This window comes from Globicephala melas, chromosome 8 (genome assembly GCF_963455315.2).
Source record: "Globicephala melas chromosome 8, mGloMel1.2, whole genome shotgun sequence".
Classification (NCBI taxonomy): Eukaryota; Metazoa; Chordata; class Mammalia; order Artiodactyla; family Delphinidae; genus Globicephala; species Globicephala melas.
Window position 1 is genome coordinate 34,096,659 of NC_083321.1, and position 25,543 is coordinate 34,122,201.

Genomic DNA, 25,543 nt, shown 5'->3' on the forward strand with positions numbered 1-25,543 from the left:
AACTTGGGCTCAGGAAACTGGAACACGCTGCTACTCACCCTATTGTTAATGCTGTGAATAGGAAACTGTCCTTTGTCTCTGATCCAGGTGTCTCATATCTTCTACCAGTAACCATGAAATTGTAACAGGTTACTTGGTTAACTTCCATGTGCGGTAAAATCTCAGACTTTTCACAGCTCTTGACATTGATCATCAGTATAATATTGATAATGACAGTGGTGATAATGGCTAACATGTATTGATTTTCTGTTGTTAAGAAATTTACAGTACAGTAGAGGAGACAGGTCAAAAATTGTGATAAATGCTATAAAAAAGACAAAAAGAGCAAAGAGAGAGGGAGAGAGAAACAGGGAGGGGTGCAAGTTAGACATGAGAAAACCTCTCTGAGGGAGTAATGTTTATACTGAGATGTGAAAGTTGAGAGGATACAAGTCATATAAGAACACATAAAGGCTATGAGACAGGAACAGTTTTAGGTGTTGAAAGAAACGAAGGTCAAGCTAGAGATGAGTAAGTAAATGGCAGAGAGGCCTGAGAAGATGTTGGACAGGCATGGAGTGGGAGACAGTTTGTGGAGAGCCTTGTATGCCTGTATTTTTTCCTAAGAGAAATAGTAAGCCACAAAAAAGCTTTTAAATAGAATTTACATTGAAATTTTATGAAAAGCACTAGTTGCTGACTGGAGAATGGGTTAAAAGAAAGTAAGAACGGAGAAAGGAAACAAATTATGAGGTTGCTGCAATGAATCACAAGAGATGATGGCAGTCTGGCCTGGAGTTGGAACAGTGCAAATGAAGGCACATAAATGGTTTTAGATATTTGAGTAAAAATTGGAAACAAACTGCTATCAAATTTCAGATGTGCAGGTGGAGAGACAAAGAAGATTAAAGACTCCTAGGCTTCAGCAATTCGAGATTTCATTTAATGAAATGGGGAAGCTTATTAATGGTGGGCAATTAACACAGCAGATGCTGCTGGCTCCCCACAAATATCCTTTCTCTTCCTTGTTCTTTACTAACAAAATACTAATTATATGGTACAGCAAAGAGCTCTAGCAAAAAAAGAACAAAAACCAAAAAACGAAAAAACACATTTCCTAGCTTCCTTGCAACTTAAGAATATGACATAAATTCAGAGTTACCAAATATCACATAAATGGCATTAATGTCTATCTCCTAAGATATGTGCAAGCATTAAATGAAAAATATGTGTGTAAATTGCTTCACGCAGTCATTAGCACAGAAGTGATCAATGAATATTAGTTATTCTTGTTGATATTGTTATTATTATTAGGATATATTCTATTCTTTTATTAATTTTCAGAACTGTTTAAAATTCTTTGGGATGAGTTTTAGAGTGTCAGAATAAAGATGAAAGAATATCTTTTGTATTCAGGTTTTTTGTTGCAAGATCTATTAAAAAGTTAATAGCTAGCAAAGCTTGAAAACTAACAAACTGTAGCTACAGCCATATCACAACTTTTCTGAGTACAGGTTTTCTCATCTAAAAGATTAAAAATATAAGTAAAAATTATTTGAAAAATATAAAATATTATACAGTACCATCATCAAAGGGTTTTACCCATGAATACTGTCTAGATGTACAGCTCAAAATTCCATAATGTCTTGACCACCTCTCATTGGACTTTCCAAAAAAAAGGAAACCAATCTAGCAAACTCTTATAATGAGTTGATAAAGAACAGGATTCTAAGAAATACATGCTTTGTCTCTCAACGTATTGTACTTGCACACTGATGTAAGGAGGCTTTTATTTTCTTGAGGGCAAAAACAGTCACTATTGTGCATAGAACTAAATATAGTTCCAAGCACAGAGCAAACAAATGCACACCTTAAGCTAGAGTTATAGAGTATTTTATAATTCTGTATTTTAGAAAATAAAGTAGAAAAACTGGAAGCATTAACCCCTCCTTCCTCTAATTATTTTTGCTGCATTTAACATAAAACACCTAGTTAAAAAATATTTTCAAACTGCTATCAGAACTTGATGCAATGTGTTTATTTGAGAATGTGGAAAGGGGTCAATACAGTTCCTCCAGATCATCTCCTGTCCGTACTAGTTCTCTCTTATGCTTTCACCTTTCAACTTGCTGCTTCCTCGCCCTGGATCTAACAACAGTATCTTTTTAGTCTAATTCTTGCTTATTTTTCACCTTATATCAGTTTTGACATCCTCCTTTCAAGCCTTGCCTGAAACCTCCTCATCTGCCCCACAGTTAGCCTCTTCCCTGCCCCCATACCACCCTGAACTTAAGCCCTTTGTGGGTACCTAGCCCAATTATACCTTCCTCCACAAGACTGCAAGCTCCCTGAGAGCCGTGTAGAGCACACTTTGTAAACCGTATCCCTTTCTGAAAGCAGAAAGATTAAAGAAGATAGATGTATTCCCTCACACACCATGCTCCCTCTGACACATAGTGCTCACTAACTCACTCTCTCTCTCTCACATACACACGCAATCAGATGTTCACACATGCCATAGACTCAGATACACTTTCACACTCACTCAGAGTATAAAGATGAAGAAACTGCATAATCTCCAAACCTCTGTCAAAACAGAGGCTTATCTGAAGAGGCAAGATTTGAAGCCAACAACTCTAGATCGGCTTCTCATTATTCCTGCAACTTCCTCTAAAGTCAATAGAATTGACTGTACTTTTCCTGTGGGCTAGAAACCAGAACTACCAAGGGTTTAATATCAATCACTATGGAGAATCATAAAATATGAGCTAAAATTTATTCCAGCCCAAAGACAGCTTGGAGTTTTCACTGAAAGCACATTACTAAGAATACACACTGCAACAAACCCAGAACCCAAAAATAGCCCTTGCATTTACCAAATGGTCTTCTCAGTTTACACTTCTTCCAGCAGCACAAAATAACATATATGCAATCAAATATTCATATTACTAAAGGATAGGTGGTTTGGTTAAATACAATGCTTGATGTAGATGTAAAGATGCAAGCAAATTTATATTAAATTTTAAAACTGCCTTTTCCAATGTTAAACCCTTAAACTTTCTTTTCCAATGCTGAATGTGTCATAAATCAGCCAAAGAAAGAATATTTCAAATCAGAGCTTCCTTACAATGTCAACCAGTCAATAGTTCAATTTCAGCAACATTGATATTTTACTAGCAGTGTTTCTTTACATAACTATTTAAATGGTCTATTACACATTGCCCTTATAATTTCATTTTAAAAATTATTAGATTGTGGGAAAACAGCTAATTGGAGATCACTGATTGCTTAAATGTTCAACTGTTAAGAAAATAAACTGATAAAATATGACAAATCCTAGAAACATCTATTATGTCTGAAAGACACAATGTTAACATTCTCTCTCCGGGAAGAAATTTTATCACATGTAAATCAATTGTTTAACTTTCTCATATTTACTCTTCAAAGTTGATTTAGGAACTACATAACACACAGATCCAGGTTTACCTATATTGGGGAGTTTACTCTAAGAAATCCATTTATATTTTAAAACATAGGAATAAAAGTAGCTCTTAAAAATTCATGCTGTGGAACCCAGTATTGTTCAGCCTTCTGCAACCAACACTTCTGTTTTCATAACTGTGTCATTAAACTCCAGAAACATATATTTTGAACTGGGTTTCCAAAAATCCACGTGACTGTCAATGTTAAAAAATATATCCTCATTGCAATGCACTTTTCATATAACCCTAGAAGTAACAGAAATCCTAATAATGGGCAATAAAACCAACTCAGCAAATTAATCAACATATTGAAAGACATTTAGAAAAGTAAGAGTCATCTGAGTGGGCTGGACCACCCTGCTCCTTAGGCTCTGCTCGTACCAATGCCACTGTCTTCTGCTATTTGGATTCTGGATCTACGAACAAAACAGGTTATAGGAATTTGGGCAGGATGCATTCGTGAGACCCAACCATCAAATACATGTATTCCACATTAATATCCTTTTCTCCTTCCTCCACCCAAATCAGAGGCAAAGCTTTTATCACAACAAGAGGAAATACAAATCAATTACAAAAGTCTTTGCCAAGAAAAGGGGAACTGAAATTACTTTAGGAAAAGTTCTAAAACCTTCCTGGGATGGACTGATACTTCAGTATGACCTCAAGCTGAAGTAACACTGATTTACGTATACATTCTAGTAAGCAAAATTATCCTGAGGCTAAATTAGATCTTCTAAAATCTGAGAGAGAGTAATGGTCAATCTCTGTAATGCAATATTGATATATTTTTTCCTTCATTATATGTATAAAGTTACATACCCCACATTTTTTCCCTCCACTCTTCCTTCAATGAAGAATATATTTCTCATAGCTTTACTTCAGAAGGACTGATTATAAGTAAATACTGAATGCTTCAAATGCAAAAAAAATCTATTGCTTCAGGTTACTGAAATTACAATAGGAAATAATTCTCTGCAAAGGAGTAAATCACTGAATAAGTACAGAATAGGACTTCTAATTTTATTTGTCTAAAAGACATTTGACTTCTTTTGCACACTGAACATCAATCATTTTCCCTAACAAGTTTACTGCATTATTTAGCAGAGCCGTTAGTCAAAGTTTAAAGTTTTCAATAGTTGTATTTCCCTTTATCTTTAAATTATTTTTTGTTTAAAAAAGGAGGAGTTGCTTCAAGTGACACCATCAAGAACATGGAAAGAGAACCCACCAAATGGAAGAAAATATTTGCAAATCATATAAACTGAATATATAAAGAACACTTACAACACAATAATTAAAAGGCAAATAACTCAATTTTTTAAATGGGCGAAGGATCTTAAGACATTTCTCCAATGAAGATATATGAATGGTCAATAAGCATTGAAAAAGTTACTTAACACATTTAGTCACCGAAACAAAGTAAGTCAAAACCACGTTGAGATAGCATTTCACAACCACTAGGGTTGCTATAAATAAAAAAGACAGACAATAACAAATGTTAGTGAAGATGTGGAGAAATTGGAACTGTTATATATTACTGGCGAAAATATGAAAAGTGATGCAGACGCTTGGAAAACAGTTTGGTAGTTTCTCAAAATGTTTTATATAGAGTTACCATATGATTCAGCAATTCCACTCCTAGGTGTATACCCAAGAAAGATTGAAACATATTTTCATACAAAATCTTGCAATAAATCTTCATAGCAGCATTATTCACAGTAGCCAAGAAAGTGGAAATAATCCAAATGTGCACCAATTGATGAATGGATAAAATGTGGATATATCTATAGAATGGAAAATTATTTGGCAATAAAAAGGAATAATGCACTGATACAAGTTACAACATGGACGAACTTCAAAAACACTATGCTAAGAGAAAGAAGCCAGTTACAAGGACCACATATTGTATGAGTCTGTTTACATGAAGTGTCCAGAATAGGCAAATCTAGAGAGACAGTAAATAGACTAGAGGCTGCCTAGAGCTGAGGGTAGGGGAAGCGGGGGTGGGGGGAGGAGGAATGACTGCTAAGAGGTTTCTATTTGGGGTGATGAGAATGTTCTAAAATTAGATTATGGTGATCACAAAATTGTAAATATACCAAAATTTGAATTGTACGTTTTAAATGGGTGACTTTAATTGTATGTAAATAAAGTATATCTCAAGCTGTTAAGAAAGGGGAGGAGGATGCAATAACGCACTTTATTTCTTGGTGTCTTTGAAGACTAAATATTATGACTTCTTAGATCATACATCACTTAAAAAAAACTGTTTCCATGTTTAGATCTAACACTAAACAAGACATGAAAGTAGAGTGTCATTGAGAGAACTGAGTATCATTGAGGGCCCTGGAGATAGACCCAGAAAAATACATGCATTTTCAGGAAAATGCATGTACTAAAATAGACCCACAGAATACAGGTCCGGGGTGACCACACGGGAGTTTCCAGGGGTTGGCCTTCTCTCTGTTCCGTCCTGTCCCAGAGGGCTTGGTATTTCCCTGGAACCACACCTGTTTAGCTTCTTGCCGGTTCCTGGGGCCTCAGGCATGGCTCAGGAAGAAAGTCCAAGTATCACGGGTACTGGGAGACGGAAACCCCGAAGCAAACAATGGGCAAACATTTTTCAACGGAACTAAAGATTCAATGAAAGCTCGTAAAACAGCATCCTCCCCAAGTGCATAAGAATCTCAAACTGATGTACCTTAGAGTTCGGTCTGCCCTTCCATAATTAACGATAATCTCAAAGCTTGAGCAGTAATCGGCGAATAGAAAGGGGCAACAAGACTCGAGGGCCAGCTCCCCACACAGGGAACTGCTGTCATGCGCCCTAAGCTTAGGCTCTCTCGGTGAGAGACTCCTTCTTTCCTCCGCCTGGGTTCAGAGGCCCGAGCACCTCAGTTCACTCGCCCGGCGTGCTCGCCTCGCCTCCCTGCACTGTGCGACCGCCCCGCGGCGTCCAGAGGAGCAAGGAGGTTGGTCTCGGAACCGCACGGGTGGCTCTGCACAGGTGCTGGCCTCGCGGGAGCAGCCCGAAAAAATCCCCGGCCCGGGCAGGGAGTGTTCGCCTGCAGTCCCTGTCTCGCGCAGGGCAAGCCGCTACGCGAACATCCCCGGGATCCGGGCCGCAGGGCCGCCAACGTCCCCCAGGGTCCCCGCGCCTAGACGGGCGCGGTCCACTCACGGAGCCCGACCCTCCCCCCCAGCCACCCCGCCGGCTCCTACCTTCCTCCTGCACCATTTCCAGGACATTCGGGTCGCCCATCTTCGTCAGCTCGTTGATGACACTGCTCGAGGGGTAGCAGACTGCCGACCGCCGCGACTGGAGGCGAGATCTGGCCTGGAGACTGAATCTGACCACGGGCCGCCGCACTTGCGCCGGGATCAAGAGATCCTCTTTATAAACCTCATTCTCCTCGGGTTCCACCAGCGTCGGGGGCTTCAGCCAGCTGGGCTTCTTCTCCAGCCGGTACCTCCAGTCGACCTGGCCCTTGACCCTCGGCTTCACCGCCCTCTCCCTGTAGCGCTCCTGGGACCTCTCCCGGTACGTTTCCCGGAACGTGCCGGCCTGCTGGTCTCCCGGCTCCCACGAGCCCTGTCTCCTCTGGCTCCCTGGCCGCTCTTCTTTTGAGTCCGCCTGGGCGCTCTCTCCCCGCCTCTCTCTACTCCTCCCCAAGTCCTCCACCGGGGCCTCTGTCTCCCCGCCCCCCGGCCCGCCGGGCTCCAGGCCAGCCCGCCCCTCTTCGCTCCCGCCCTCTGACTCACTCGGCCCCGGCTCCGCCGCCTCCTGTCCCGCTTTGGGGCCCGCTGTCCCCCGGGCCCCTCGGCCTGGCAGCTCCCTTCTCAACAGGCCTTGCTGGTCCCATCCCACTGGGTTGGCCCTCGTCTCGGGCTCCTGGTTCTCCCGGTTCTCCCGGGCTGCCGCCTCCCCTCTCTCTGAACTATCCTCCGGTGCCAGCCGCATCCTCAGCCAGTTGGCCTGGTCCTCTTCCATCTGCCCAGCCCTCCGCCTAGCATGGGCGGCACTCGAAAAGAACCCCTTTCCAGTTGAGGAGTTATTTTTTGTCGGGTGAGAAAAACCCCTCCTTCCTTAAGGCGACCTCACCCCCTTAAGGCCCGCGCGTAGCCCGGTCTCCAAGGTTCTAGCAGCCCCCTCCCTCCCGAGTCCTGCGCGTGGGTATTAACTTCGCAGCTGAAAGGGTCCGCTTCCGGGGCGCAAACGCGATTTCTAACACAGTTGGTGGAAAGTCAAACATGTTGGTCGTGAATTCGAATTCAGTCTCTGCTCCTTAAAAGTTGGATGGCATTGGTCAAGTTTCTATAAGCCTAACAGTAGCCACCTAAGGGACTTTTAAGGGTCACATTATACAGTGCGGGCATAATGTGTTAAAAATTTAGCTGCTATCAAGACTAACCCATTTTCCATTGAGCCCTGCTCAAAGTGTGTCTTAGTGCCTTGAGAACTTCAACCTCAGGCAGAGCGAATGGTCACACTCTTCACAGGCTCCTCTGAATTGGTTCTAGGTTTTTGAGACCTTATCAACTGCCACCTCCCCAATAACTGGGAGATAAGAAGAATTACCCTCTAACAAGGGAAAAATAGATAAGTGATGATGATGTAGAGGTCTGAGCTGAGGGCCTTGAGAGTGCTAAGGAGGGCATGACTTTGAGTTTGGGGCAAGCATGGGATGATTTAAGAATAAGGAGGACATAACCAAAGAAGGCTTGACCTTTCTTAATTTTCATGTTACTCTATTTTTCCCCCCTTCTACTGACGTTTTAGAACCAAGAATTACCTTTTACAGATGAGAAAATAGGCCTTGAGACAAGTGTTTTGGTGAAGGTCATGGTTAACTGTGGAAATGGAAATCACCTTTTTTTTCCTATACATTGCTATCTGTTCTCTATTTAAACCTCTAGGAATATATCAGTTCTGGTCAAGTCATTTCAGACTATAGGCAATTCCTTACTTGATGCATTCTGGAATTGTGTTTGAAATGTGAATATACATAAGTCAAGCAATAGACTTACATGTAATTATAATAAATTGCTAGTTATGATACAAGCGTTTGGTTTTTTCTTCTTGATTAATCATTGTTTGAGTCTAATAAAAGGTTTATGATGTGATTTGTTTCATATTATTCCCATATACCAGGTACTCTGCTAGGTGCTGTAGATATTGTGATTTAACAGATGGTACAATCTTTGCTTTATGTAGATTAAGTAAAAATAAAAACAATAAAATTATTGTTCTATAATTTTATATAATTATGTTTTCTATTCTTGATTCTGTACCATATTTGAAGTGATATGTGAAAAGACATTTAATGATGATTTTGTGCAAAATTAAAAGGAATATTTTGATGCCAAATTTGCTAATATTTTATCAACTTCTCTAAACTTTGTTAACAAAAAGTTGGCTCCTCTTTGTGTTCTTTTGATAAAGGTATGTATCTTATCCATAACTCTTGAGATCTTGAGAAATTTTCTCTGAATTCTTATCACTGAAATACTTTATTTTGCTTATCCATTCATCATTTTAGGATCTGTCAATTTCCTCCATTGCTACACCCTGCCTCTTTAGACACAATCTTTAACCATACATTTCCAGAATTACGTCATGAATAATGAATACATGTTCTTTTAATGTAATTGAACACACAGTTTTGTATTGAGACCAAAAAGTTATCTTTTTTAGCCCTCCAAATAATTTCAGCCTTTGTTTCCAGATTATTCAGCCTTTGTTTCAATGTTATTGCATCATCTGGTAGTGCCTTTTTTTTTTTTTAATTTGCCTCTTGTGTCCTACACTAAGGGTGGTATGCAAAAGTGTTTAAATGACAATAGAAACACAGCTGCAGATATAAAAATGGTGATACTTTGGTAACTAAACTGCCAAATGATTGCTTAAAATACTTGTTTGCCAACTGGTAAGTAAAAGTATGAATTCTCAGGCTTCCCTGGTGGCGCAGTGGTTGAGAGTCCGCCTGCCGATGCAGGGGACATGGGTTCGTACCCCGGTCCGGGAGGATCCCACATGCCGCGGAGCGGCTGGGCCCGTGAGCCAGGGCCGCTGAGCCTGCGCGTCCGGAGCCTGTGCTCTGCAATGGGAGAGGCCACAACAGTGAGAGGCCTGCGTACCACAAAAAAAAAAAAAAAAAAAAAAAAAAAAAAATATGAATTCTCTTTAGGAAAGCACTTCAGGGGTGTCAGTATATAATGCATGAAAGCCTGAGCTGTATGAAAGTTAAGTGTATAAAATTGAGCAACACCTGCATGTGAACATTTTTTATTCTAGCAGCCTGATTAAGTAGATGGATTTAACTCTGAAGAGGACAAGTTCATGAGCTACACTATGGAGGCCAGAAAAGACCTTGAAAAGTCATCTAATGAGTCCTTCTCCCTGCTGGTATCTAAAGCAAGGGTATGGCAGCTGCAGTCTGTCGTTTGGATCAGTCGGCTTTCTCGATTTCTCTACATGCCAAGGCTTTAACTCCTACAGTAAGTGTCTCCTTTTGGGCTACTTGGCAATCATTTACTTTTTAACTCCTAAAAGTTTCATTTATTCCATGTATTTTCAACATCATTACAATCCATATAAAATAGCATGCTCTAAGTTATGGATCTTTGAATCAGGAGTCAAAAGACCTGCACTTTATCTTTGTCTCTGTCCCTTAATGAGCTAAAAGGCACAATGACCTTGAACAGATGACTTTGCATCCTTCCTTCCTCATCTGTGAATATTAAGGCTCTTAACTTGTTGCACCCATCTCCCAAAGTTGTTGGGAAAGTCAAACAAATCATATGCATGAAAGGACTTTGGAAACAATAAAAATGTAACAAATATGAGACAGTTTTATTGACTAGCAGAGGTAGTTATAGATTTACCAGTCGGTAAGGATATAGTTGTGGGATATTGTGTCCCCTGCAACAAAATGCTGCTTCAACCATTTCTCTGGGATTTGCAGGCATTTTCTCACTCCACACAGACTCCTCACTCACTACGTACTGTTTTCAGAGGAGGGGGCTAAGTCTCCTTATTTGCAATATTTATTTCTTTGAATCCTGACTTATTTAGGCCCTGGACTTTTACAATAAGCCCTAGTCCTGTTTACTAGGAACTTCATCGCTCCTACCATCTGACATTCTTCCCTTTCCTAAAAAAATGCTCACTTTACAGGCTGGCCTCTGGAACTATTGTGGTCATCAGAAAAGCCAGTACAATTCTGAGCACTTGGGTGGCATGTCTACTATGCCTTGTAACTAGAAAAATGCAGTTGGTTCCCAGACTGAAGAGATGGGGGACTGTCTCAGCAGAAGGCCAGGAACAAGAATGTTTTCATCTCTCTCATGCCTGTTTGCAACAGCCACTGAGATTACAAATGATGCCCTTCTTCCTGCAGTCTGCCAATGACTTTCTGTCACATATAAGGGAAAATCTAAACACCTTTCTTGTCAGTAGGAGTGCCACACTATATTTACGTGATCTAAGTCCATTTCCCACCTCTCCCATCACGTTCTAGCCATGCTGTCTTGTTGCTGTTCCTCAAACCGAATGAGCACTCCATCATTTCCTGAGCACTTTGCACTGACTGTTCTCCCCATAAAGATCTTCACACGGATGCTTGGTGGTTCACTGTTTTCCATCATTTAGTTTTCTATGCCAATGTCACTTCCTTGGGAAGAACTTTGCTGACCACCCTAAGACAATAACCTCACATCACTATCCTCTTAGCTGGCATTTTTCTTCATAGCTGCTATCTCTTTCTGACTTTGCATATTTAATTGCTGATGCATATTTATTTTTGTATAAGATCCATGGGGCCTGAGGTTTTCTCAGTTCTCTTCTCTGTTGTACCTGTGGCACTTAGAATGGTGCCTGGCATAGAAAGGTTCTCATAAATATTTGTTGAATGAATGATACGTCAAAGGTCTATGATCACATTTCCTATTCCCTGAGTCAGTGGCTGACTCCTCCCTTGCTTTCCTGAATCTGGGAGAATAATTGGATTACATACCTGCAGCAGCTTGTGGCTCAGTGCCATTCTGAGAAATAATTTTCTAATTCTGAAAAAAAACCATAAAATTTACCTAAAGAAACAATTAGAATCGGCAGAGATAGAGAGAGTAAATCAGGACTTTGCCTCACCATCTGAGCACCAATCTCTTGGCTTCTCTTTGAAGACATATTCTAGACGTTTGGCAAGCGGCGGCAGCAGATGACAAGAGGTAAGAAAGACCCATCTGTGCTTTAGTGCTACTATATTCTTGTAATAACAAGTGTCCTTTGGTATAAAGCAATCACATCCTCTTGTTTAAATGCCAGATGCTTAGGATTGTTATTTTTCTTTGGCATACACATAAACAGGAGATAAAAAAAACAAACGAACCCATATGGTCTACACTGGCTGCATCAAATAAGAATCTGGATCTTGGGTCTTGAGTGGAGATACCTATATTACTGTATTTCCCTTTCATCTTTCACAGATAAATTTTTCCATCAGGGAAACTACACCCACTGGGTCTAGATTTTCTTTACCATCGTATCTTTTTTGAACCTTGTCATGCAGCTGAAAGAAGCTGTTCCCTTAAAGTTTATCCTTCACTGCCTTGTATCAGCCATTATATCCAGTGCCTCTTTCCAGATCTTCACAGTGGGCCTGTGCCATTCTGAGTCTCCATCCATAATTCTGACTCTCCCACTCTTTGGGAAGTATGATATGGAAGAAAGAGCATGCATGTTAAAGTCAGGTTCTGGATCAGGCAGACCTGTCCAAGTTCGAAGTGGCTGCATAAATTTTAGCTAGTGGGCTAACCTCTCTAAACCTTAATTTCCTAACCTGTATAATGGAGACAGTCATATCCAGCAAACAGTGTGGTTATGAAAATTAAATAATAATGCTAAGTCCTTGGCACATAGTATACATTAAAAGAATGCTAGTTTTCATCTTTCTTTTGTATATTCAATGATTTCCTTGCCTCTTTCATCTTCTTTCAGCAAAATCTCTCTTGTTATTCTCATTTACTCTTTTTTTTTCATTAACTCTCTCTTCTTTGAGGTGCCCAGTCAAATATCCAGCTCCACACTAACTGCTTATTGAACATTTCTAAAGTCTTAAGTCACTTGTATGTTTTAGTATTACTCTAATTTGAACAGATACAAGGCTAAATCAGTTTCCTCCAAACTAGTTCAACTCTCCCACTTATTTCAAAGTCACCAGGATTATCTCAAGTTGGTGATTAGTGATTATAATAGCTACTATTATTCAAATATGTATTAATTAATGTGCTTTGCATATATTACTACATTTATTCCTCATGATGATGTGAGGTAGGTACTTATTATCAGACACCTCTGTATGTACTACACATCTTGGCTCACCCTCTTTTAAAATTAACTTTATTGAGGTATGATGTACATTAGTAATTATAATTATATTAATAATTAAAATCACTAATTTTAAGTGTGCAATTAGATATATTTGTGACATGTATATAGTTATGTAACAATCACCACATTCACAATATAGAACATTTCCCAAAACTATTCCACACATTTGTAGTCAATCCCTTTATCCAATCTACTAGCCTCTGGCAATTGCTGATATTCTTTCTATCACTAACTTTTTGGCTCACCTTTATAGGCCAGTTTTTACTATAGCAATTAGTTATGCACATGTGCAGTTTGAAAGAATCTTGCTTTGACTCTACTGAGTATCTCATACTTCCTGACCGAGGGTTTCTCCATCACCATGAAGTGGGTTTCCTGTGCTTGTCCACTCCACACTATTCTGACACACATGCACACCATAAAGTAGGAGAACGTTAACACAACATAAAGCTACTCTGACCAACTGGGAATGAGGGATAAATATTCCCCTTTTTTATTTCTTGGAGGGGCAATTCTGAGATGCATTTAACACAGCTCTTCAAGGGTTCATCAGAGGGATCTACCCCCTTTAGCCCTTGGATTGGCTTGTCTTCCTTTCATGTTTGTGTATGTTTGACTCTTCCCACCCTCAAACCACCCCCAAACCTTCCTTAAGATCACTTCTCAAAATAATCATCCTGTATATAAGTCTTACCTCGGGCTCTGCTATTAGGGGAAATCCAGGCTAAGACGAAATTATTATTTTTATCCCTATTTTAAAAAATGATTTAGTAAACTAAGGCTTAAAAAGTTAACTGCCCACAGTTGCATAGCTATTAAAAGAGCGAGAGCTTGGATCCATCATATCCTGATTCCACAATTCGTGTTCTTCATCACCACATAGCTTTTCAAGGTGGAAACTAAAATCAGCTTCGATTTTGTGCAATTTTTTTAAAATTATTTATTTATTTATTTATTTTCGGTACGCGGACCTCTCACCGTTGTGGCCTCTCCCGTTGCGGACCACAGGCTCCGGACGCGCAGGCTCAGCGGCCGTGGCTCACGGGCCCAGCCGCTCCGCGGCATGCAGGATCTTCCCGGACCGGGGCACGAACCTGCGTCCCCTGCATCAGCAGGCGGACTCTCAACCACTGCGCCACCAGGGAAGCCCTGTGCAGTATTTTTAAAATGTATATCTAAATTACCAATTTTCTGTTATTTCTTCTTTTGAAATGTGTCACTCTTCAGTTATTGAAAATTATTTCATCCAGCTGGAAGTCACACTGGGTAATCTCCTACTGCTTTCACTTTATAGCCCCCGTCTTTGATTACTATGATAGCCTGATAGTTGATTTTCTTCCTTCCCATCAAGCAATACTGTTTATGGATAAGTGTGTCAGCTTTGGGGTTTGATGAAACTGATCTTAAATCTTAGCTCTCTCAGTTCTTAACCATATGATATTTGGTGAGACTCTTAATCTCTCTGAGCCTCAGTTTCTTTATTTATAAGATGGAGAAAATAATTCCTAACTCACAGGGTTGTTTGGTGCAATGAATATAATAACTCATATGTTTTCACTTGTTCAAATATTAAACCATGGGTTGCCATTTTCACTTCATTGTATTTGTTATTGTTGTTGAGTTGACTTTAAGTGGTAAAGTTTTTGAGAGGATGGAACCTTTTATTGTTAAATATATATCCATGCCTTTAATTTCTATGAAGGAATTTATTTTTATTAGTCTAAAACTTTTTGTAATCTATGAAGCAAACAAAAAATTTTTGGATTTTGAAATCAAATGCATCATGCATAAACATATCGATACAAATATTGCTTGAAGTAATGGAAGGAACTCTTAAGACCCAGCAGAATCACATATTGATTAAAGTGCTCCATTATCTAGCGTTCAGATGATCTTTTGTGCTGTGGCAATGAAATAAAAGCTTCTGAGAAACAGTAATTTCCCATTAAAAGATGATATAATGCTTGGATTTAAATATGCTGTCATCCAATTCATGTTCCCTAAAATATACCCACTATTGAAATTTTAAAGGAGTCCTTAAAACTTGGGTTAAATAGAAAACCAAACTTAACTGAAATACAGGAGCTTCAAGATAGTGAAAGCATACAGTTTTGTACACTAAAATTTGCCAGACCTTTTATAAAATATGTTTGTGCAAATTTAGTCTATTTTCAAAGTACCTAATTTGGTTACAATTTCAATCATAAGTACAAAGAAAATGCAATTAAAGGGTATCACTGCCTCAGTGGTTACATCTGGCATTTTATCTACCTAATTAAATCCTCTTTCTAGTACTCCACCCAAAGGCTACATGGTTTTAACCAGTAGCATAAGAAACATCAAGAATATATTTGACTCCCCGCAAATCATGAGCATACTTGTAACTGAGCCTGCTGTGGTTTGTAATTTCATGTTTTAAGAAGAAAGTTCCTAATCATATTCTTTATTTAGTTCCCCCAAGTTAGATACTTATTTGTAGTTGCAAGCAGTCACTCACAGAGAAAATGAGCCCACCCTGCTTGATTACATACTTGCTTTACATTGAGGGGTTGGCTCTATCCCAGAATTGCCAGAAAAGTCATCTTCAAAGACAAAGAAATGGGAGTCTGTAAAAGAAAAACAGGCTGCTTCAAAACTTTATTGATCAACATCTCATTGGGATGAGATCATTGTGCATTTAGAGGTTATTTACATGGAAATATGAAGCAGAAAGGAGGTAGACTTCCACCTTAATTTTATCCCCAGTCAGTACTTCCAATGCACCCCCATACCCCCTCTCCCAGCAAAGTATCTTCCCTTATCATTTCCAGGGATCCTCAAAGAGCACCCGTCAAACATTCTCAAAACTCAGTCTTTCCGCTCAGCCACAAGCGGCATATAGCACCTGCTACATCTCACTCAGCTCTCCCTTGTCAAAATCCAGCATTTCACAACTGCTTGAGGGAACTTCAGGGGACATACATGCATGTAGTTAAACTAAAGCTGCTGAGGTCCCTGGAGGTCAAAGCAGGATATTTTAAGGAAGGGAGGGGAATGATCCTCTGCTCAATTTTCTAACAACTGAGTCCCACAGGGGCAGTGCCAGTTCCTTGGCTCTTGCTAGGTCCCTCGTGACAGGGGCTCCATCGTACCCTGATTCTAATTCCTCTCTTACCCAGGAGCTCTCATATGACCCAAGAGGTGTGGTGGGCAGCAAACATGATCCCATTGCCTCTACCCTTTCCATCTCTTCCATTGCCTTGGCACCTCCTTCTTGAAAAAAACCCCCCCAAAAAAACCAAACAAACAAAAAAACACCTTTGTTCTTCCAGACAAAGAGACTTTTGGCAAGAGAGAGGAGAGTCACATAACCACACACACCTCCACTCCAGGTGACATGAACATTGCATAAGGAAAAAGTAGAAGGAAAGGAGACGATTATTGGTATAGTGCAAATCTGCAGCTGTCAGTGATTACACCTCCTTTCCTGAGGCTGATCCTCTTGTGCTGAGGAGCCATCAAAGATTTTGAACTTGTAGTTCAGCTTTTGTATGACTTGCTATATATTTCCAATGCCTAGGGGAAGTTCACTTCTCCAAGTCTTGGTGGGATATTAGTTGATGAGATATTTATAAGGTATAGCTGGCAGACTTTGGCTCAGTTCAACCACAGGATTTGAGTTGAGAATGGAAAGAATAGCATCTGGTGGTTGCATTAGCCCTGTAAAAGAGGCTTCAGGAAAAATGCCAGCATCCATTTAGATCTGCTCACTTTGTACCTATAGAGGCTAAAAGAAGGCTTACTGGAGGAGAAAGGATTCCAGTTTCAGCCTAGGAAGGAAGCCAAGGGCAATAACAGAGGAAAAGGAAAGTGAATTAGTTTGAAGAATGCATTCAGGGTTAGAAACAGAGAACTGGAAGGTGTTGGGGAAATAAATGTGATATGTCAAATATATATAGGTGATGCTGTATTAGTTTGCTAGGGCTGCCACTGGATGACTTAACAGAAATTTATTTTCTTACAGTTCTGGAGGGTAGGAGTCTAAGATAAGGTGTTAGCAAGTTCAGTTTGGTTCAGTTTCTATTTCTCCTTGGCTTGCGGATGGCCATTGTTTCTCTGTGTCCCTACATCATTGTCCCTCTGTGCACACTTGCCCCTGGTGTCTCTTTGTGTATCCAGATTTCCTCTTCTTATAAGGATACCAGTCATATTGGATTAGGATCCACCTTATCAGCCTCATTTTAACTTTTTAATTCTTTAGAGGCCTTATCTCCGAATACAGTCACGTCCTGAAGTATTGGGGCTTAAGCCTCCAACATATGAAATTCGGGGCAAACACAATTCAACCCATAACAGATATATATTCAGGATAATGAGCAAACATGATTTTTTGCACAATTGAAACACTAATTCATGTTAGTCTTTCACTGTCCCTTAAATATTTGTTTGGTAGAGGTAAACATTTCCTAACCCTGGATGGTATTTAGAAAGAATCCAATACTTTTCTGCTTTTAAAGAGTTAAAATATCACTTAACTTTACAAAATATTGTTTCAATTCAGTAATTAGAATGTGCCCATTTCCAGATGTCAATTAAGTGATTCAATTGTTATTGAAAGATAAGATTTCTTACCTCCCTCTATGCTAAGGTCTGTAGATGGCAGCTGCCTGCCTTCAGGAAAGAGGTTGTATAATTGACTCCTTCATCTCTCTGCCCTTCTCCTAATCCACTTGCTAGCTGATGTTTTTGGTTTCTAGAGGCAAAGCTGAGAAGAAAAGAAGTAGAAGTGAGGAAAGGCATTGTCTTAGTCAGCTTGTGCTGCTATAACAAATACCATAGACTGGGTGTCTTAAACAACAGATATCTATTTCTCACAGTTCTGGAGACGAGGAAGTTCAAGATCAAGGTGCTGATCAATTCAATTCTTGGTGAGGGCTTTCTTCCTGGCTTGTAGAAAACCACCTTCTCAATGTGTCCTTGTATGGCCTTTCTTCAATGTATGTAGGTGGAGAGAGAGATCTCTCCTCTTCTTACTAGAGCACTAATCCCATCATGACCTAATCTAAATCTAATTAACTCCTAAAGGCCTTGCCTCAAAATAGTCACACTGTGGGTTAGCCCTTCAACATATGAATTTTGGGGGACACAAATATTCAGCCCATAATAGGCACAGAGGCATTCTGACTAGGCTGGATGGCTTCATGATCTCACTTGCTGACAAATGTTATTGGATCCTTAGTGACTACCATTGTTGAGCACCTCTCTCCAGCAATTCCCTTGACCTGGGTGGCCACTTCCTTATTCCACGTGGTTGCTTATAGCACATTTCCTTAGCCCCCAAGATTCTGTCGGCCATATCCAGCTTCTTGCAGCTAGGGCTCCTCTACCCTTCTAGGCAGCTTCGTTGGTCAAGAAACTAGGATAACCCAATACTGCCTCTTGCTCCTGCATGGTTTACAACTGGTTAATGGGAAAACTCTCTCATTCCCCTTGCTTCAACAAAGCCTGAGAGTTCAGGCCTATCCCAGTGTAACTCTCTCTACCTTGCTGCCATAGACTGTATTGGTACAAATCATTTACTGGTTGTCATTTTCTTAATTACAGTAACAAATTTTAAGTCTTGTGAGTGATCCTGTGAGTACTTGTCTGCCTGATAGGCTTCAAGTAAAGGTTTAGCCAAGGTCTGGGGTGGGGTGGTTGGAGGACTCACAGTATAGAAACAGCTTTCTCCAAGAAAATCTCTTCACCAATTCTTCTGCCTGCTCTCCAATCCTTCCATATTCTTGATTTGGTTGCTACTTTCAAGTATCAGTTAAAATATCTCATCTCTTTTATTTTGGGATCCGGTCAATTCACACATACACTTACCCAAAGAGAGTCAGTGACTGTGAGAGAGAGAAAGGGAAGTATGAAAAGTATTGAAAGAGATACAGATAGAAATAGAGGGACAAGGATAAATAGAGAGGTAGAAAAAAGGGAGGAAGGAAAGGGGAGAAAGAGACTAAGAATGAGAGAAATATGCTAAGAATATTAAAGTTATTTATGTAGGAATGATGAAAAAGATGATTTAGGTATTCCTATTCATACATTTTGTTGTTTCCAAATATTTTACACTGATTTTTAGAATAAACTTTTCATTTTAGAATAACTTTAGATTTTCAGAAAAATTGCAAAGATAGTAGGGAGAGTTCCCATGTACCCCTCAATCAGGTTCGCTTATTATTAATATCTTACATTAGTGTAGTACATTTGTTACATTTATGAACCAAAATTGATATATTACCATTAAGTAAAGTTCATATCTGTTCAAATTTCCCTACTTTTTACCTAATGTCATTTCTCCTCCAAGATCTCACTCAGAATGCCACATTACATCTAGTAGGTCACATCTCCATAGAATCCTTTTGGCTATGATATTTTCTCATTCTTTCCTTGTTTTTGATGACCTGAACAGTTCTGAGGAGTATTGGTCAGGTATTTTCTAGAATATCAGTCAGTTGGGATTTGTCTGAACTTTGTCTCATGATTAGATTGAGGTAAAGTATTTTGGGAAGACCACAGAGGCAAAGTGCCATTTTCATCCCATTATATCAAGGGTAAGTACTATCAAAATGACTTATCATTATTGATGTTAACCTTGATTACCTGGATGAGGTAGTGTTTAGTAGATTTCTTTACTGCTGTTACTCTTTTTCATACTGTCCGCTTTGACAGGAAGCCCACACTTAAGGAGTAAGGAGTTATGCTCCATCTCCTTGGGGACAAAATCAAGGCATAAATTATTTGGAATTTTTCTGCATAGGAGATTTGTCTCTGGTCCCCCATTTATTTACTCAGTCATTTACTTGTATCAGTATGGACTCATTGATAATTATTTTATACTTTGAGTAATATTGTAAAAAATGAAGTAAATATTTCTAATTTGGCATCAAATTGAAATGTATTAATAAGTCCAGAAGAACCTTCATATTAACTTTTTTCATATAAGCTAAATTTAACCAAATATAATTAGCTTTGTAAAAAATAATTTTTCAAGTAACATAACTAAAAGAAATAAAAGAACTAACCAAATTAATTTAAAAAATATTTTTAAACCAAATAATTTTTGAACTATACCCTTATTCTAAAGACAAAAAAATATATAAACTAGTTTTGAACTCTACTCAGTAGGTTTGTATTTCACAGTAGCATGAGTCTAGCAATTCGGAAACTACTTTTTGCATATTGCAGTATTGAGCTAATGAGGAAAGACATTGATGATGTTTGGAGCCAGGATTGTCACTCTTAGAGAAGGGAGATACAAACACAGAATAGTGAAAAGCTAGAAGGAACCCCGTAGTATTAGATTAGAATTTTCTATGATTGAAACAGGAAAAGTACGAGATGAGCTTGGAACATTTTGTGGTGCCACAAAGTAAGGAAGTGCTCAAAAAAAAAAAAAAAAAAAAAGATGGAGACGTCAAAATGATGAAGGCCTAGACTGAAGAGGCTTCCAGTGGCCAAATCTGGCACAATTGGAATATCAAAATAAAGAATTATGGTAATGAATTATAATCCATTGATTAAAAGAAGAATCCATGTGCCTATACTGCTGATAAGTAAATTGGGGAGAAAGGAAAAATTTTACAGTAGAAGAATGCCAACTACTAAAAGTAGAAGGAATGATGGTATTAGAAAGTCACCATCTTGTGATTATCATAGCAATAATTGATTCAGGCATGAATCATCAAAGGATGATAAAGCTATGATGTAAACTTTGATGAGAAATATGATATAGACATTATCTCAAAATATCTTCCCAGAAATTACTTACTAGTCACCAAAAATGGGACATCTGATGTGATGCATTACCTCATCAATATCCCAGACAAAAAAGTATACTCTGAATTGAATTATAAGAAAAAAACCCCACAAATTCTTGTGAGACATTACACATAATAACTAGCTTGTAGTCTTTGAAAAAAATCAATGTTGCCAGAGACAAAGAAAGCCTAAAGAACTGTTCCAGACACTAAGGAAATACTGAAAGCAAATGTATTATGTAACCCTGAATTAGTTTCTTGATTGAAGAAAAAAATTCTAAAATGGAAATTTCTGGTATATAGGTGAAATTTTGAATATGGAATGTACATTATATAATAGCAGAAAATTTAACACAGTAGTAGAATTACTAGTGACCAAAAAATCATAAGACAACATATATTCAGCTTCAATAGTAATTAAGCAATGCTATATAAGAAAAGATTATATTATTCAATGTTGGTAAGTACATAACAAAATAAGTACTCTGATATACTACTCATAAGTATGTGTCTTGGTGTATGATTGGATGGGTGGATGAATGGATAGATAGATAGGTAAATAGATAGATAGTGATATATCTTTTAACCTGAACATTTTCAGTTATTAAATGTATCCTAATAAGAGCTATTTTTACTATTCTTGCATCTTTGGGGAAACTTTGATTTTTTTTTCAAAATACAATTTACAGATGTTTCTTTTCTCTAATTATAAGATTGGTATGTGCCCATTCTAGAAAATTCAGAAAGTATGAAAAATTTTTAAAGAAAATAAAATGTATCTGTAATCCTACTGCATAAATCTAACCACCATTAATAAAAGAACATTAAAAAATGTATTGGGAACATACTGTGTATATAATTTTATTTCCCATTAAAAAAATTTAACATTATATCATAATGTTATCAAATATCATTTAATAGTTTTTGAATACCTAAATTTTAATGACAACATATTCTGTCTATGACTAAAACAGAAGTTTATTATAGCATTTTCTTTACTGTAAGGTATTAAGTTTATTTCTACTTTGTTACTATTATATTGCTCTGGCAAATGTCTGTACATTCATATTTTACATATCTCTCATTTTCTTAAGGTAGATTTAAAGAAGTAAATTTTCAGGTTGAAAAATCTATCTATCTAAACACATGCATCTTCACATTGTTTTCTGGAATTTGTTTTTGGTTTTTGTTTGTTTGACCAGTTTAATACCCCTGCCAATGGTGTATAAGAGTATCTATTTTGCTGCATATAATATTTACTAGCATTTAACGCTTTAATTTTGTTTAGATTATATTGCTTTTTTACTATTATAGATAAACTTTTTTCTTATAATTTTTTTGCCATGCTACTTCTGTGAATTGTTTTCATGCTTTGCTCACATTTTTGTTGAGATATTAGAGTTTTTCATTGATTTATGTGACATATATATATATGTGTGTGTGTGTATATATATATATATATATAGAGAGAGAGAGAGAGAGAGAGAGAGAGAGAGAAAGAGGGAGAGTTAGAAAGACAGAGAGATACGTACCAATATACTATAGCTAAAGGTATAAAGCTGGACCCATAGCTGGAGAAAAAAATAGAAATAGAGGCATAAGTATAGAGGGAGGGAAGAAGGAAGGAAAGGAGAGAGACACAGAGAGAGAGGATAGCAATGAAATATATGATATAGATATAGATTTTTCATTATTTTAAGATTCCTGAGGAAGAGATCATTTTTTCTGGTTGATTTTTATTATAATTCTTCCGATAGTAATATGTTTCTCTAGATTAACATAATTACCTTTTCCGTTATCTTAAAGCAGCGTGTGTGTTCTATAGAGAGATACTTTTTTTAAGAGTGCATATAGTATATTATTTTAATGTAACTTTTCTTTCTCCCTTTAGTGAGAAAATCTACTTATGTACCCTTTGTAAAATTTCTGACCTCTTTTTCAGCATTTAGTGCCCTCTGGTGTTTGCAAAGAAGGGATGACAATATACTTTACCTCTAATTTGTTTCCTGCTTATCAGGATTCCTTGGTATGCATGAATTGTATCAATACAGATTGAGCTAATGCTTGAATATTTTCACATTTACTTCAGAAACAAAAATGAGTGACAGACAACTAGTTATTTGGGGAGAGTTCTGGCATTGAAAATTATCTGGGATTTCCATCTGGCAAATGACAGAATGAAATTGCCTGGGAAACTTAGTTACCAGAGTGACCCTCCTTTACAAAGTCAGAAAAGGAAATATTCACATTCAGTCTGTGAAGTCCACTGACTTGATAATGTAGCAAGTATTGTAAGAATAAAAGCAGCAGGAGGGAAAGGGAACTACCAGGGGGAAGAAAGGAGGAGAGGAAAAAGAGCAATGTCTCTTTGTTGTCAAAGGACTACCATATTCTTTCCAGGGGATTCACTTCCTCTTCATGATTTTTCATTTTTCCATCTAATATAGAGATTCTACACTCACCACCTCTGCAGCTTTGGGTTATTTCATTTATTTAACGTGGGCTTCAGTTTTCTTCTCTGTACACTGAAATTTACCTACTTCAGTAATTTTCAAAATTTTTGAGGAGGAAGAGGAAGAGTAGGCACTTATAAAACAAAATATTCCATGGAAGTCTAATGTAAAACGCAGAGAAAATCAAAGTTAACCCAGTTCAAGTGGAACAGAGAGCATGGAAGGTGTTTGGTTCCCCCCCATTTAACCTTCCCGCTAGTTTACCTCCCAGTTGATCTCTAGATCACTTCTGAGGCTTCCTAAGTGCTTGAGGGACACATTTTGATCAATAAGGGCAGCAGAAAGGAAATTCACAAAATGCCTCCTCTCCATACCTGTGTAAATGTTACCCTAAAATGCAGTAAGTCTGCTCTCTATAACCGATTTTGTATTTCAGAAACAATGTTTCTTTTGTATTTCAGTAATATTTCTTTTTAAAAAAACATCTTTATTGGAGTATAATTGCTTTACAATGGTGTGTTAGTTTCTCTGTATAACAAAGTGAATCAGCTATACATAAATTTATATCCCCATATCTCCTCCCTCTTGCGTCTCCCTCCCACCCTCCCTATCCCACCCCTCTAGTTGGTCACAAAGCACCGAGCTGATCTCCCTGTGCTATGTGGCTGCTTCCCACTAGCTATCTATTTTACATTTGGTAGTGTATATATGTCCATGCCACTCTCTCACTTCGTCCCAGCTGACCCTTCTCCCTCCCCATGTCCTCAAGTCCATTTATTTATGTGCTTAACAAATACTTAAATGATAACCAGACATTACGTTACATTCTGGGGGTAGAATAAGTTGATTGTTCTCTGTTCTTGTAAGTGTATAGTCCTATAGGGGAGAAAAAGATTAAAGAAATGATAATATAAATGATATAACATTATGAAGGTGACACATTAATGAAGGAGAGGTCAGTGTTACCATGAGAGCATATGATAGGGCGATTCTATCTAGACAGTAATATCAGGAAGGCTATTTAGGGGAGATGAATAAAGTGAGAGCTAAAGACATGTTAGGAGTGACCTGGGTAAAGCAAAGAAGTAGGAGTATTTCATGCAGAACACAGGGCAAGAAGGAGTGTGGTACTTCAATTAATTGAAGATGGCCATTGTGGCTAAAACAAAGAAAGCAAGGGGCAGGGGACAAATGGGATGAGTAGGTGCCAGGACAAACAGAGCCTTGTAAACTACTCAAGGATTTTGATCTGCATCCTAAGAGAGAAATAGATGGCTATTAAAGTGTTTTAAGCAGAAGTGACATCATTTGAACACTCTAGCTATAACATGATGAAGGTATTATTATGCCTTGGACTGGAATGTGTGCATAGAGGTAGAAAAAAATAGATATAAGGCAAAAAATTGACTCAACATGGTGATGGATGGGAGAGGAAAGTATCAAGGATAACCCCAGATTTCTGTCATATTCAATTGAATGGATGAGACATGTACCATCACAAGAAGGATAAGACTTTTGGAGAAGGAAGGGGAGTCATGATTGTGGTTTCGGTGTACTGTGTTTGAAGAGATTTTGAGACAATTTGCCAAGTTGACTATTGGAAATTCATGCTTGAAATACAAAGAACCAATCTGAGCTGGAGATAAGATTTGGGAGTCATCTACGTTTAGGGAGGAATGGACACATGAGCATAGATGATGGTTCCAAGAGAAAACATGCAAAATGACAATATAATAGGGTCTCTGATAGAACTTTTGGGAGCTTCAACATTATATATCTAAGAAGTAAAGGATGAAAAAGAGTTCAAAGTTAACAGCTGTAGCTATGACCAAATCAAGAGAATATCGTGTCCTGGGATCCTGAGGAAGAAAGTATTTCAAGGAGTGCGCAGAAGAATCAAACAATACTGAGAAGTATTGGATTTAGCAACAGGAGGCCTTGAGTGCCCATTGGATTTAGCAACAGGAGGCCTTGAGTGCACTTCATGAGACCTGTTTTAGCAGAATGATAGAGGCAAAACTCCAGACTGCTGTATTTAGAGGACTGAGTAGGAGCTAAGTTGAAACACTTCTTTATAGAATTTTGGCTTTAAAGGTGAGAAGAGGGATAGGCTGCTAACTGGTATAGGACGTAGCAGGGAGAGAAAGATTTCTATTTTTATTTTTTGGCTGTGCCGAGGGGCTTGTGGGAGCTTAGTTCCTGGACCAGGGATCAAACCTTTGCTCTCCGCAGTGAAAGCACACAGTCCTAACCACTGGACCACCAGGGAATTTCCAGGATTTCTATTTTTAAATTGGAGAGACTTGAGGATGTTTAAACACCAATAGAACAATCTAGAGAGATGTTGCAATATATAAGAAAGAAAAGGAATCAAGGGAATAATCAATAATGCCTTTTTCCAGAGAAGAGTGAAGATGAGATTGAAAGCATAGACAGAGGTACTAACCTGATATAGGCAAA

The 25,543-nt window shown here is 38.4% G+C and overlaps 1 protein-coding gene across 13 annotated transcripts in view; it reads right to left on the minus strand.

The window, feature by feature from the left end:
- Positions 1-7,575, minus strand: part of ANO5 (anoctamin 5) — a 97,975-nt gene extending 90,400 nt beyond the window's left edge. For 6 of the 13 annotated variants that reach the window (XM_060303418.1, XM_060303422.1, XM_060303417.1 and 3 more), the window contains exon 1: positions 6,684-7,575. In XM_060303418.1, the coding sequence (XP_060159401.1) occupies positions 6,684-7,452 (769 nt within the window). In that variant the 5' untranslated portion in view covers positions 7,453-7,575. The remainder of the gene's footprint in view (positions 1-6,683) is intronic. The other 7 variants (XM_030864867.3, XM_030864866.3, XM_060303420.1 and 4 more) reach the window with 2 other exon arrangements.
- Between the last annotated feature and the right edge of the window lie 17,968 nt (positions 7,576-25,543).